This window comes from Arvicola amphibius, chromosome 6, assembly GCF_903992535.2.
Source record: "Arvicola amphibius chromosome 6, mArvAmp1.2, whole genome shotgun sequence".
Lineage (NCBI taxonomy): Eukaryota > Metazoa > Chordata > Mammalia > Rodentia > Cricetidae > Arvicola > Arvicola amphibius.
Genome location: NC_052052.2, coordinates 77,279,643 through 77,293,627, shown reverse-complemented (window position 1 = coordinate 77,293,627; position 13,985 = coordinate 77,279,643). Strand labels below are relative to the sequence as shown.

Here is a 13,985-nt window from a genome sequence, read left to right as displayed (position 1 = left end):
AGGTTGATATATCTGTAGCTTCTGATACTATATACAAAGAAGGAAGAAAATGACCTCAACTCAGCCGGAGATCACTTGCAGCATTCAAAACTTTGACTGATCCCTAGTAAGAAGTCCTTGGAATACAATTTTGGTAAAGAAGATGATGATGATGATGATGATGATGATGATGATGATGATGATAGAGAGGAACAGGGCAGAGATTATAAAGAATGCCTATAAACCACATGACTGTTGTTTCAGTAATCCACTAGTTAAAATTTCACAAGACAGATTCTTGAATTGATTAGGTAATTAGCATCGGTGACCTTTAATTTTGAGATAATAAAAAGGGCACTAAGCTCACAGTCAGTAACAAAAACTGATAAAATAATTTTTTCAATGATTCTTTATTGCTGAAATTTGAAATATCTTTAAATACTCATTTAATATTAAGCATCTTATTTTTATGTATTTGTCTGTTTATTCTTAATAAAGTGATTATTTTAATCTTTGAATTCTCTTAAAAGCCATTAACAATGGAGCATCTGTTTTATTTTGATATTTTTCTAGCATATCTGCACTCATTCTGTTATATTCAAAACTTATTTATGTTTATTTTTAACCAATAACTTGCAACCTGACAAACTGCTTTTTTGTCCAGTTACAGTTATTATGGTTATCTAGATAAAAAGTTTTTGTTGCTGTGTGTTTGTCTGACTTTTTTACTTTTCTCTTTTACCACCTTCTTAATATTTGCTTTCCCCCTCTATTAACTGGCCAGTGATATGTCCTGCATCTATTCTATTAATAGTAGGTCACTCCTCTGCCCTTTGATGCTGTGATATTTTCTCTTGATCATTTATCACCATCTAGTGGATCCACATTTTTATTATGATCATTTTCTTCTCACAGAATCATGAATAGATTAAATTACTTATCATTAAGATATTTTATTTAGTTTAGAAAAGCCAAGAAGGAACTCAATATCAAAAATTATACTATTGCACAAGAATAACCATATCTCATTGTTATTGTGTTCATTGTTTCTACATACCAACATTTCTTCCACATTGAAAGTTGTAGTCTCTGGGTAAGTATAATTTTAATCTCTGAAGAGAGCCTTACTTTTAGTGCAAGTCTCTCCTTGCCCTCTACTTTAAAGAGGGCAACTATACAATGGTCTAGAAATTTCCAATGATTTTACTTGATAATTAATGGCTTTCTGTGGTTTCCATGGTGATGACATGCTTTGCTGCCAAGCCTTATCCAAATGGGCATTCTGTTCACTCTTGTGTCTTAGGTCTTCAGTTGCTGCATCAAACTGGCAAGGATCTAATTGAATTAAAATCCCACTCAAAGGCTTCAGGATTCTCTTTCTCGGTTAGAAATAGTCACTGTAGTTCAAAGGGCTTAGAATCAGACTGAAGCAAGAGTCAGTGGAACTCTTCAGAATTTTTGTGTTCCATAAGTGCAAATTATTTTTCTCTCACCTTAGACTATATTTTAGTGATTTAATTTTTCTTCTTGAAAATTCCTATATTTTCATAATTTCTCAACATCATGCACTATGCGTATCTCAAAGATGAAATGAATGACTCAATATTTTCAAGGTGAAGGGGGAGTGGCTTTTCCTACAAATACCATTGGTAAAGACAGATGAGGACCTCAGATTGAAGGTTTTTATGTCATTTTGAATAAGTATGAGACAGCACTGTTGTGAAGATGAAGACTACCTAGCAATCTTTCAAGGTCTTCACCTTGCAAGTAGACTTCAGTTAGAAGTTAGAGGGAAGTCTTTGGAAGTTGGAGATAAGTGAAAAAAGAGAATGAACTGAATGTAATCTGTCTGAAAAATTGTTTCAGTCACGAACATTGTGCATGGCTGTTTCTATTTCTCCTAAAGATCCAACCTTCTCACTCCTCTAGATAGTATATCCATTCAACAATGACACTTTTAAAAGTTGTTATGGCTAGTCCCTAAATGGTTTTTAGAAGTTGAATTCATATATTTGTATTTTGTTTTCACCCTTTCTTTGGTCATCATGTTTCTTCTTCTTGTCTAAGTTCCAATCCTTTTCCAATGTAGACAATGAACCTATCCCTTCTAAGAGTCCTTCTTCTCAAACTGCCAAGCATATTATAGCTTCCTCAGGCTTTTCTCTATAAGCCAACCTCTATAATTGCACTCATCTTAGTGATATATACTTGTGTGTGTCCTGAATATGTATATATATATATATATATATATATATAATATATTTAAATATATATTTAAACATTGGTTTACATGTATGTCTTCTTAACTACTATTTGAATGGCACAAACCGTGGACCATTTTCTCTCAATATTTGTATTTCTGACATTCTCCATTCATTTACTAGGTATTTCAACATTGTTTGATGAGTTCCTGGATCTGCTTACGCTCTGGGGGTATTTGGTAATGTGATTCTTTACATAAAGAATTTCCAAACTAAATGAATACTGAAGATTTCAAAAGCTGAGATCTAAAAACCTATGCAAGCATGTTTTAGTCAGCACAAAATGTAAATGTATGCTAATTCATACCAAAAATGAGAATATTAAAATTTTAATTTACAATTTTAGGGAAAAAATCATCTTTTGCCCCTCAGCCTCACTTTAAAAAGTCAGGAAATTTTTCTTTTGTACACTGAAGCCCCCATTTTTCACTTTAAAGTATCAATAATGGGATTCCTATGGTGTACTGGTAACATCTAGGCTGTGGAGAAAACATCATGAAAGACAAATGCACATAATAGCACTAAAGCCAGCATGTGCTGATGTGAGGGATGTGCGAAGTATGAAGTGATATTTAATTATTAGATAGTTTTTGTAACATAAGCTGAAATGAAAATTATTGCTTCCCTTTGGTGAAAGCAGTAGTAACAGAACTAAGCAGTTTCCTGTCCAGGCAAGCAAGCAGTGAGCAGTGATGACTTAGACCAGAATGCTCCTATTCTCAACTGCACACTTTCATGATTCTGTATTTCACTCCCAATGCACAAATGACTATCTAGATTGCAAACAAGTGTCTCTCACAGATACCACCTAGTGAAAAAGCAAATGCTGATCTCCCTAAGGCTAATAAGCAAGGTCTGCATAAATCTTCTGCAGAAGTGTTTTGAGAAGAGCATGCATTTTTTGTGTTCTACTGAACCCAAGTCGGTCCCAAGAAGTGACAGTGTTTATACTGAGCATACATGTGTGGCAGGAGGGTGATGAGGTGCACATGTGCTCATGTATATTATAAGTTATTCCAACAGTAATGAAAAAGTATTTGAGAAGTCTTTCATACTCCGATACAGTACTAAAATTTGAATTATCATTATCATTATTATTATGATTGTTAGTGTTATTACTTGGTCACTGGCTATAGTCAAATTAAAACCATCCTTAATATGGAAAATATTTCTGAACAATATGATACTATATCCCTTTTTAGAGAAAGTAGGTGAAAAAATGTTTCTTTATGCAAGCAAAACAACTATCAAACACAATCTTGGATAAAGAAATCTTTTTCCTTTTAGTAAAAACATTTGAAGCATAAAGCCAGTGTCCAGAGTGCTTAGAAAGAAGTAGTGCTGCCTAGTGAACCAGAAGGTCAGATTCAAACCCATGTTGGGACAGTTATTATGGGTGTATTCATGAGAATGCTGCTTCCCTTTGGTTCTAATTTCTAAACTATTTGGTTTGAGAGGCTAGTATCTAAGGTTATTCACTCTTCTAGATCTGTGCCAGTTCCTGTTCTCCCAGCCCCACCTAATAGGCAGCTTCCATTAGCTTCCATTTATTTAGAAAGAAGCCATATAGACTTTGTAAGACTGCAATGCTCTTGAAACTCCCAATCACATCAAAGCGTCAAAAGAAACACAAAGAATTAAGCATAAAGAGGGAAGAAATCTTAACAGAAGAAATATCTTCTTTATCTACGTCCATTTCCTCTCACAAGGAAAAATGGCAGTGTCAGAGGTACATTACATATATCTCTTTCTGTCTCTTTTAGTGTTTAATCTTAGCACCTGCACAGCAGAGGTCTTTACAATTCATTGCATATGCTCTTCCCTTCTCCCCCCCTCCACACAGCACCTGAGGCCCAAGAAGCCACCACGTCCAAGCTCCACAAAAGTCTGAGACCCTTCTTCATGACAGAATATAGTAGTAACGGACATGCCCCCCCAGTCTTATACAGTTGCTCGAACACTTCAGTTTCCAACAATTGAAGATTTTTTCCTCCTTTCTTTTGAATATTAATTACATTTTACAAATTGTGATTGTGTGTGTGTGTATTTTATTTTGTTTTGATTTGTTTTATTCTGTTGTGTGTACAACAGAAGGGAAAGTCCACGACGAAGGGTCCCCAGTTAGCAGAGTTTGGCTGTCATCTGGTCGGACTGTTTGAGGATCTCAGTGTTGTAGAGGTCCAAGGCATGGTTCACCCTGATGATCTCACTGTTAGTCAGCTTCAGGCGGTGCTTCAGCATACAGGAAAACAAGTCCAGCTGGGGCTTTCCTGGAGCCACTGGAGGGGCCAGACGATTTATTCGGTCCCGAATGTCCAACATGAGGAGCATCACAGATGAAGAGGAATAGAATTGACCACCCTGTGTGTAGGACTGATTCACTTGTTGCACGGCACTTCGAAGGAGGTCAGCATTGAACCTCAGGCTGTACCCGAACACCTGCACGTCGGATATCTTAATGTAGAATTGCCTCTTGGAAGGATCCGACAGGTCCACGGGGCCCTGGCCAGTCTCATTACGTAGGGTGGGTAGCCGAGTCCGACTACGCAGGTAAATATGGACAGTCTCAAAAAAAGTTTTCCACCGATTGCCCAGCAAGAGAGTCCAGTTGTAGCATTGGCTGTTTTGCAGACGGATCTTCTCCCAACGTGGGTAGCCAAATTCCCCAAAGGGCATGTTCCAGCCCTCTGAATGGCTGCCACTGAAAGGATTGACATAGACAAAGAACATGGGGTCCAGGCTGCTGTTGCGCATCTGACAGATACGCATGGACATGCCAATCACCATGTGGATGAAGTCCATGCGGTTCTTGTTGCTCTTGAGAGTAAGGGACATGCGCTTGCGCCACCGAGGGTCAAAGAATGTATCAAGGCGAATCTCATTGCTGATGAAGGTAGTGTGAACATAGAGGCGTGAGTCCATCTTCTGCAACAGGTACTTCAATTCCAAGTCCTGGAAGTCCAGGTCGGTCTCAAAGCTAATGAACTGCTCGCTCCGCTCAGAATCCACATTCTGTGGTTCGCAGCGGCCTCTGTAGAGCTTGTAGCCCTTATTGCAGGAGCCACAGAGTGAGATGTTTGCCAGGCTGCACATGGCACAGCTGTTGTTCCCACCTATGATGCATGGGATTGGGCGCTGGCACAGGGTGGTACTACCATGGCACACACAACTCCTCTGGCTCTCCAGGAAGGTTCCCCAGAAGCCATTCTCATTGCAGTAGAGAAGTGACTGAACCCGTGCAAGCCACTGCTGAATTGTCCTGTGAAAAAGAAGGAAAATGAAAAATGTTAGCTATCATGAATTGTGTTACACAACTGACCATGCAAGTTGGAGCCTCCCAACGAATGAGAAAGGGGATTAGAGTGATTAATAAATACATTGCTATTCTGCATACGGCCAGAAAGCAGTTGTATCACTTTGTACTTTGCCTCTCTTACATTCTCTGTGGACATCTTTAAAGAAGAGGGGTTAGACTAAATTTGGGGTCTCCATCCACTTCTGTACATTGCACTATACAATAGACACTGAGAAATTTGGTTTAGGAAATGTAGTGTCTGAACATGAAAACACTTTCTGGATGAAAACAAATCATAAAAAATCTATTGGAAAGATTTGAGGGTCATTATTTTTTTTATGTAAACATCAGAGGATTTAGTATTCTCCACGCCTTTCTTTAATGAGGTTATACAATACCAAACCCTGCTGGCAACAATATGAAAAAGCTTAATTGCATCATATTCCAGAATCCATGAGTGCTTCCATACAAATCACCTGGCATGATTCTCACAGTGGCTTTTCATAACATGCAATAAAGGTATATGTTCCTCAGGTGTCCAGAGTTCTAAATTCTCAATTGTGTTTCATTTCTATTACAAACTGTATCTCTAGATCTCCTGATTACTGCTTTCCCACTCTGTGAATGATACTATATATATAATATATATATATATATATATATATATATATATATATATATATATATATATTTCAATGATGACAGATCTGTGAGCCAATGAGAAGTAGCATAAGAATACATAAAAAACATGCAAGGCAGTCAGTCCAGAGGCCTCTTATTTTTTCTTTTTAATTTCTGTGGTAGTCACCTCTTGGCTGTCTTTTTTTTTTTTTTTTTTTTTTTTTTTTTTTTTGTTTTTCGAGACAGGGTTTCTCTGCAGCGTTTTTAAAGCCTGTCCTGGAACTAGCTCTTGTAGACCAGGCTGGCCTCGAACTCACAGAGATCCATCTGCCTCTGCCTCCCGAGTGCTGGGATTAAAGGCATGCGCCACCACCGCCCGGCTCTTGGCTGTCTTTTATGTTATGAATAGTTCTATATACCTGGCTAACAGTCTTTATCCTGCACAGGACATTTTTACTCCTAGCTTCACACTTGCACCTACCAACAACACCCAGACAATGACTTGAGATTCAAGTATCACCAGAGATTTCATGAAATTCTGGCTCCTCTATACATGAACAGAGGAGTCAGTGGGCTGTTTCTTTAGCCTTCACACTCACTTCTACCACACAGGGCTGTTATAAAGATTACATGAGATTCCATCCCATCTTACATCTGTCATAGTGACCAAAATCAAAAACACTGATGACAACTTATGCTGAGAGGATGTGAGGTAAGGGGAACACTTCTCCATTGCTAACGAGAGAGCAAACTTGTACAGTTACTTTTGAAATCACTATGGCAATTTCTCAGAAAATTAGGAAATAATCTGTCTCAGGACCCAGTAAAATCACTGTTGGGTATATATCCAAAGGATGCACAATCATAACACAAGGACATGCGCTCAACTATTTTATAGCAGCATTGTTAATAATAGCTAAAACCTGGAAACACCCTAGATGTCCCTCAGCCGAAGAATGGATAGAGAAAATGTGGTACATTGACCCAATGGAATACTACTCAGAGGTAAAAAATGACATCTTGAAATTTTCAGTCAAATGGATAAATCTATAAAAAAACACATTGAGTGAAGTAACCCAGACTTTGAAAGACAAATATATTATGTACTCACTCATAACTGGATTTTAGGGATAAAACAAAGAAAAATCAGCCTACAATTATAATCCCAGAGAACCTAGACAACAATGAGGACCCTAAGAGAGACCTACACAGATCTAATCTACATGGGAACTGGAAGAAGACAAGATCTCCTGAGTAAATTCGGAGTGTGGGGGTCACGGGACAAGGTAGAAAGGGAGAAGTGAAGGAAGAGAGGAGAATGGGGGGGATGTACAGCACAATAAGAACAATTAAAACAGATTAAAAGAATCACATGATTTTTTTAATGTAAAATCTAGCTTCGAATTTGGTAGGCATTAAGGGTTCAACAAAAGTCAGCTCTTGATTTCCCTGCAAAGGGATTGTCCGTTTATTTTACAAGCATGGTCACAGAAGCTGCAAGGCTAAATGATAGATAGACTTACAATCATATGACTAGTGAGAAGGGAAGTCTCCAGACACAATCACTTTGCTTTGGGCATTATCTGTCAGTCCATAATTTAAAGGGAAAAAATAAAATCCTTTCTTAAGACTACATGAAAGGGCTGTGATAGTAGTGATGATGGAGTCCATATTTCATATCTTCCAGTATTATGAAGCTGCAAAGAGACACTCATCTGAATCCTGCATACTGTGCTGGAATATGTTAGCAAACTGTCTGCCCTGTCACTGGTAGTCCTGACTTACAATCACCAAATCATGAACCCCACTCATTGGGGAGACAGTAGAATCTAAAGCTGAAGAGCTTGGATGTTGTTGGTTCAAGCAAAACTGAAGACAGAGAAACAAAAGACAAAAAAAAAAAAAAGAAGAAGAAGAAGAAAAGGAAACAACAACAAAACGAAATCTATCCTAGGACTGAGTCATTGCATCTCTTGAATCCTTGCCATTCTTTGCTAAAATGAGGATAATAAAGTTTGTCTCAAGAGACCTCCACGAGGATTGCTCAGATGATATATTTAAAGTGCTGAGAAAAGTCTAGCATACAGCAATTACAAAAAAAAGTAATAATACACAGTGCTCATATCTCAGAGAATAACTCTTGCTTTGAAGGTCCTGAGGCACTCTCTGGGATGCTCTGAAGTCTAAAAGAAGCCATTTTGTTACAGTCATTTGAAAATGGATACTGTTGAAATGGCTGCCTGACTAACTTAGGCTTTAAAGAAGTTGCTTATCAACTGAGAAACATGGTGGAATAATTAGCTTCCTGAAACTGTCTACCTATTTAATCCACAGAACCATCCCCACCTGATAATGAAGCCTCCCTCACAACCCCAGGGTGTTGCACTGGAACTCTGCCTCATTTTTCTCCTTTCTCCTCCAGCTCCTTAGGTTTGGCAGGTGGGACCCATCTTCCCCCAGCAACTAGCACACAATATAGATAGCTCTACAAATGTTTGCTGAATGAACGAACAAAGAATATTAATATTTTTCTTCTTACGTTTTATTAACGAAAAGAAATAAAAGAAGAAAGAAACCAAACTTCTCCCTTTCCTTCAAGAGTGCAGTATTAGTTTTCCATACCATCCGCCCACACAGCCGCAGGCCTCTCTGGTCTTTGCTTCGTGAGACCAATCCCATTACAGCCTGGAGAGCAGCAGGCCCAGCTTTCAGGAAACGAAGCAAGAATCATAATGAGCTGTGTGGCTCTCACTTCCCAAATCAGAACATTGACTGAATATTGGCGTATGAGTCATCTGATATTTTTTTGCGAGCTGCAGGGGCTCTCCACGTGCTGCGATTGCGTGGTTACATCTGACAAAATGCCTCTTTCAAATGGCCCACACTTGCCCCTGTCACTCCCTCTCCAAGTGACAGCACAGTACCCCATTTAGATCGCCTCTGTTCCCATCTGCAAGGCATTCTATAACCCCGTAGAGCGCCCCCTTTCTCGTGTCTCATCTTTGGGACCCTTTGTAGGGATCACAGCCCCCGCTCCTCCTATCAATGCTTCATTGTGGTGGAACTCTCAGAATCCTCGGTGCGGAAAATAAAAAGATGAAAGTTCCTGGTGATGCTGCTACAAGCAAGGGGGCTGCTGAAGAATTAGGATTCCAGCCTTGTCAGGGAGGAGGGATTGGGGACAGAGGCCCTCTGAGACACATTAGCAGGCTGCATGGCACCTGCGTCTCCTGAGCTTGGAATAATCATGAGGTTGTGGGCTGTATCAAAGGGGGCATTAATGACACAGCACAGGACCCAGAAGGGAAGTGGTGTGAAGGAGTGCAAGGCCCAGGAAAGAGGAAGCAGAAGGGAAAGTGCCCTGATGGAGGGGAGAAAGGACTTCATGTTGGAGAAGGGTACATGGAGCTATTGGGCAGAATATACGGCACAATAAGAGTGGGAAGGATAGAACAGGTTCATTTACCATCAGTTACAGGATTCAGAGAATGTAGACAGCAGAGAGTCATAGGCTGGGACATGGATTAGTGATTCATCTCCTTTCTTTTATACAAGAGTGGGTGCATCAGAAAGAGTGAGAGCAGTGTATTCGGTGACTGGTAGCCCACTAGGTCAGTGAGCATCCTGTTGCTTTTAAATACTTCATTTTGAGAAGATTAAAACCTGAAAAGAAAGCTCAGTCCATTTCCTCTGTGTGTGTGTGTGTGTGTGTGTGTGTGGTGTGTATTTGTACATGTGCATGTGTGCACATGAGTATACACACTGTTTTTTTTTTAATACACGCAACTTCAAACAGTAAATCAGCCTAATGAAAATAATGTCCTATATCTTCTCCATCTCCACCTAGTGATCTGAGTAATAAAACTGCCATTGGAGGTGGAACTCCAAGCCAGTGAGTGGAGGGATTTCACGCCATGCCAGTAGTAGGTACTACGGTGTATTATGGATGGTGATAGGAAGTGTTCATGTACACTCTTCCCCTGAGTGTCACACATCACCACTGTTATTCTTTTGGTTGGCCCTTTAAGGGGCAAGCCACGCCCACTTCCAGTGACCCCCCCCCAACCCTCTCCCCGCCATCTTGAATCTCTATTCCTTCCTGTCCTTTGGCATGTGCACGTCTGTCTCTGTCTCTGTCTCTCTCTTTCACTCTCTCTCTCTTTCTCTCCTCTAAGTAATATGTCCAGTTCTACGCCTGCCTACTGTATCTATGTGCCTTTTACCCACCGCATGTCCAAACCCGCTGTGAGCTGTCTCTCCCCGCTCGCCACATGGCGGGACCAGCTTGCCAGTGATGAGCCACTGATAGTGAACCACCCAGGGATCTTGGGCTACCCGCTTGGGACCAGCGAGTCTCTACCTTGGGTCTGGCTGCTCCCAGACTCCGCTGCCTGCCTACAGCTGCCGCCTGGGACTTTATAGCATTTTTAAAAGAACAACAACCACCATGGTGTGGCAGAAGATAATAGGAGCTTGAAAATGAGGTAACATACCATTCCAATACCAACCTTTAGAAATCTAGTATAGATACACTGGGTGCTATGAACCATAACATGGTAATAAAGCAATAAGGAAAACAAAGAAGGAGCAACCATAAGAAGAGAAACAAATGGAAAGTCTGAGCATGTAAGAACCTTTTCTCACACGTGTTGCTTCCTCTGAACCTTCCAGGGTCTCTCTTCTTTCACAGATAATTGGAACTGTCTGATGAGTGCTCAGGGAGACGATGGGGACCAGGGGTAGGAGGGACTGTGATCTATAAATACCATTTCCCAGGCTAGCTGGTGACAGCCACCTCAATGTTGGCGACAGGAAAGCAGCTTAATAGGCCAGTTTTGTATGGGAGCGTCTCACAGGGCTCACACAGATCACCGTTATGCAGTCTGTATGAGGCAGCTAGAACTATGTTTTAAAATGCTTTTCTCTGTCCCCGGGGAACCAGTCACAGATTCTTCTATTTGCAGCCAAATCAGCATCTTTCTGTTGGATGAGATATTCAATTCATTCTGATGGGAGGTAAAGTGAAGGGAGGGGAGAGCAGGAGGGAGAGAAGGACAGAAGATAAATGGTGGGAGAAAGTTAGAGGAATGAGGACCAGAAACTGAATGGTCACTTCCTAGCAGGTAAAATCTGGTGCTTGTCTGACTAGCACTCACAGTGGCTTCCGATAAAATCAGAGAACTCTTAAAAATAAAACCTTTCAAATCACCGGCCTATCTCTCTCAACTGGACAGCACTGGGCTGATGACATGGACAGCCAAAACTTTACTGTACCTCCTAGATCACAGCAGTTATCTTTCACCTGCATGAGATAGGATTTGCTTCTGATTTCCACATTGCAGGAGGCAGCATGATAAGCTAAATATAAACAGATCACCCAAAGGATGATCTTTACTTCACCTTTACAACCACCTGCCAGAGTAGGACTCAGCCATCTATAAGTTTAATGGAGGCCTGAGTCTCAGTAGTTTGCCCTGAAGCAATACCTTGTTGCAGGAAGGACCATAAACTAAGGTTACTGAGCACCACCCAAGAACAGACCATCCAAAGGAAATGCCTAAAGTTGCAACCACTGTAGATAGGATCGCCTGCTAGCACACTCACCAGGATACCCCTAGACAAATGTCAGCCAATAAGGGGTCCTGAACCTCAGAAACCCCTCACCCCACCTTTACTACTATAAAAACCCAACTCTAATTGAGCTCTGGGCTCTCTGTTTCTTCCAACACAGACGTGTGGAGACACCGAGTTTGCAAACTTGCATAAAATAAAAGGCTCTTTGCTTTTACATACAGGACTCGGTCTCCTTGTTGGCTTTTGGGAGACTTCACTGATTTGGACATAACACACATCTCTGACAGGGGTGATAAAACTGGAGGACTGTCACTGACCAATGGTCACACAGCATAGACATGGCCAGAGTTCAAAATTTTTAACTATGATCTCAGCACACTCTTAGTGATCATAGTATATATTACTTGCCCTCTAAACCCCAGAGTGGATCCAAACCATTTCAGAACCCTGGAGACACCTCAGCTGCTTCCCTGCAGGACCTGTCTTTGCCTCAGCCAGGAAGTTCTGGCAACCTGACAGGTCTCCTAGCGACACAGCATGAGTCCCTTGTCATTTGGAGGACAGAGGCTTTGCCACCCAGGGCTTCCCATCCGTTGTTTAAAGACTCACATCTCCCTTTCAGAATCATCAGGCTGGGGAGCCCTGGCTGGGATTCCTAATTCAAGCAACCTCCCTGCTGATTTTAATTGGAGGTTTTGCCTAAGCTGGGAATGCGGTGCCTGGCCTGTGGCATTTAAGGGGAGATCACACAAATCTAGTGCCAAGAGGTTGGAAGGTTGCATCTAGGCTAAAATAGAAAGCTATAATCCTTATGGCCTATTTGTTTAATAGAAATATGTTTTTAAAATTGGAGAGGAAATGAAACAAGAAGAAAGTGGAAATACAAATCATTCTTTTATTTATGTCCTGTGTGTCTTCCTAGGTGCTTTTTAGACATTGTAATGGGTATCTAGGTAAAGCTGCATGGCTCCACAAGGTGTATACTGTCCAGAAAACAGACTGAAACTGGGAGGCACATACTTCTAGGTATCAGGTATGCACTGCTTTATGTACACTGTATGTGAATGTCAACATGTATACATACATACATACATACATACATACATACATATGTGAGTGTGTGTGTGACTGTGCAGCTATGCTTATGCATGTTCTTAAAGAATGGTGTTGATCATACTTGCTTATGTCTATAGTATCAGAACCTGGAGTATTGGTTCATGGCTATGCCAGTGTTAATTATAACTAGTCATCAGCCTCACACTGTTCATCATTTTCCTTTTTACTCATTGCGCCATTTGAGTTTCCTCCAAGGTCATAATAGCCTGTTTCTCCTCAGTCCCTCACATAATCTCAGAGCCCCAATGAGCAGCACATGACAATGTGGAAGGAACGGCCAAAAGGAGAGGTGTGTGCTCTCCTGCCATGCTGAGGACATTCTCTAGTTTGGAGTGAAGGCAGTAAGTGTGTAAGCAGGCTTGCAGGGGGGCAGGTGTGAGTGTGGAAGGAGGAAGAAGTCAAGCTGCAAAGTAGAAATCCAACCTGGTCTTTGAAATTAGGTTGTCAGAAACTTAATTGGGGAGGATTATGAAACAATTTTTGCAATTACACTGTTCTGTGTCTGGAAGGAGGTGACAGGCAATATCAGCTGCATATTCAAATTCAGAGTTTTGCTCTGGGGCATAGAAGTACTGAAGATAGCTGATGGAAGGGGCAGGAGCCTCTCAGAGACAAGAAGGAACTGAAGGCAGCAGGCGCTCCCGTGTGGATGCTGTCGGAGTGTGCTGTTTGTCCTGGGCAGTAGATATGAAGGATAAAAGTCTCAGACCAAGGAAAAGAAAAGGGACTACCCTAGCCTAGGGCCTGTTTTAAACTTGAAGTGGCACAATAGCCACGTAGGTCAATGCTTTGGTGATCACAGTGTAGAAACCAGTTAAACAGAACTGCATTTGCACTGTCACTATTTGGTCTTAGATGTTTGACCTTGGATGAGTTGCAAACTCTTTGACACTAAGCCTTCCTTTCTTTCTTTGTGGGCACATTTTTCACATATGTGTTTGAGTGTGTGTTATGTGTATTTGTGTGAATGCACATGTGTGCCTAATGCACTTGGAAGCCACAGGCTAACCAGTGTTTCCTCAGGAGCCCACCATATTTCCTGTGCCAGGGTCTCCCACTGGGAAAGAAAGCTTGCTGGTTAGTCTAGACTTGTCAGTCCCTGAGCTCCCAGGATCCACTTCTCTCTCTCTTTCCTGTGC

The 13,985-nt window shown here is 41.0% G+C and overlaps 1 protein-coding gene across 1 annotated transcript in view; it reads right to left on the bottom strand.

Annotated features, from left to right (window-relative positions):
- Nucleotides 1–4,361: 4,361 nt before the first annotated feature.
- The window catches only part of Brinp1 (BMP/retinoic acid inducible neural specific 1), a 133,499-nt gene continuing 123,875 nt past the window's right edge, over nucleotides 4,362–13,985 (bottom strand). Inside the window, exon 7 of the mRNA XM_038335301.1 lies at nucleotides 4,362–5,499. Within this exon, the coding sequence (XP_038191229.1) occupies nucleotides 4,362–5,499 (1,138 nt within the window). The remainder of the gene's footprint in view (nucleotides 5,500–13,985) is intronic.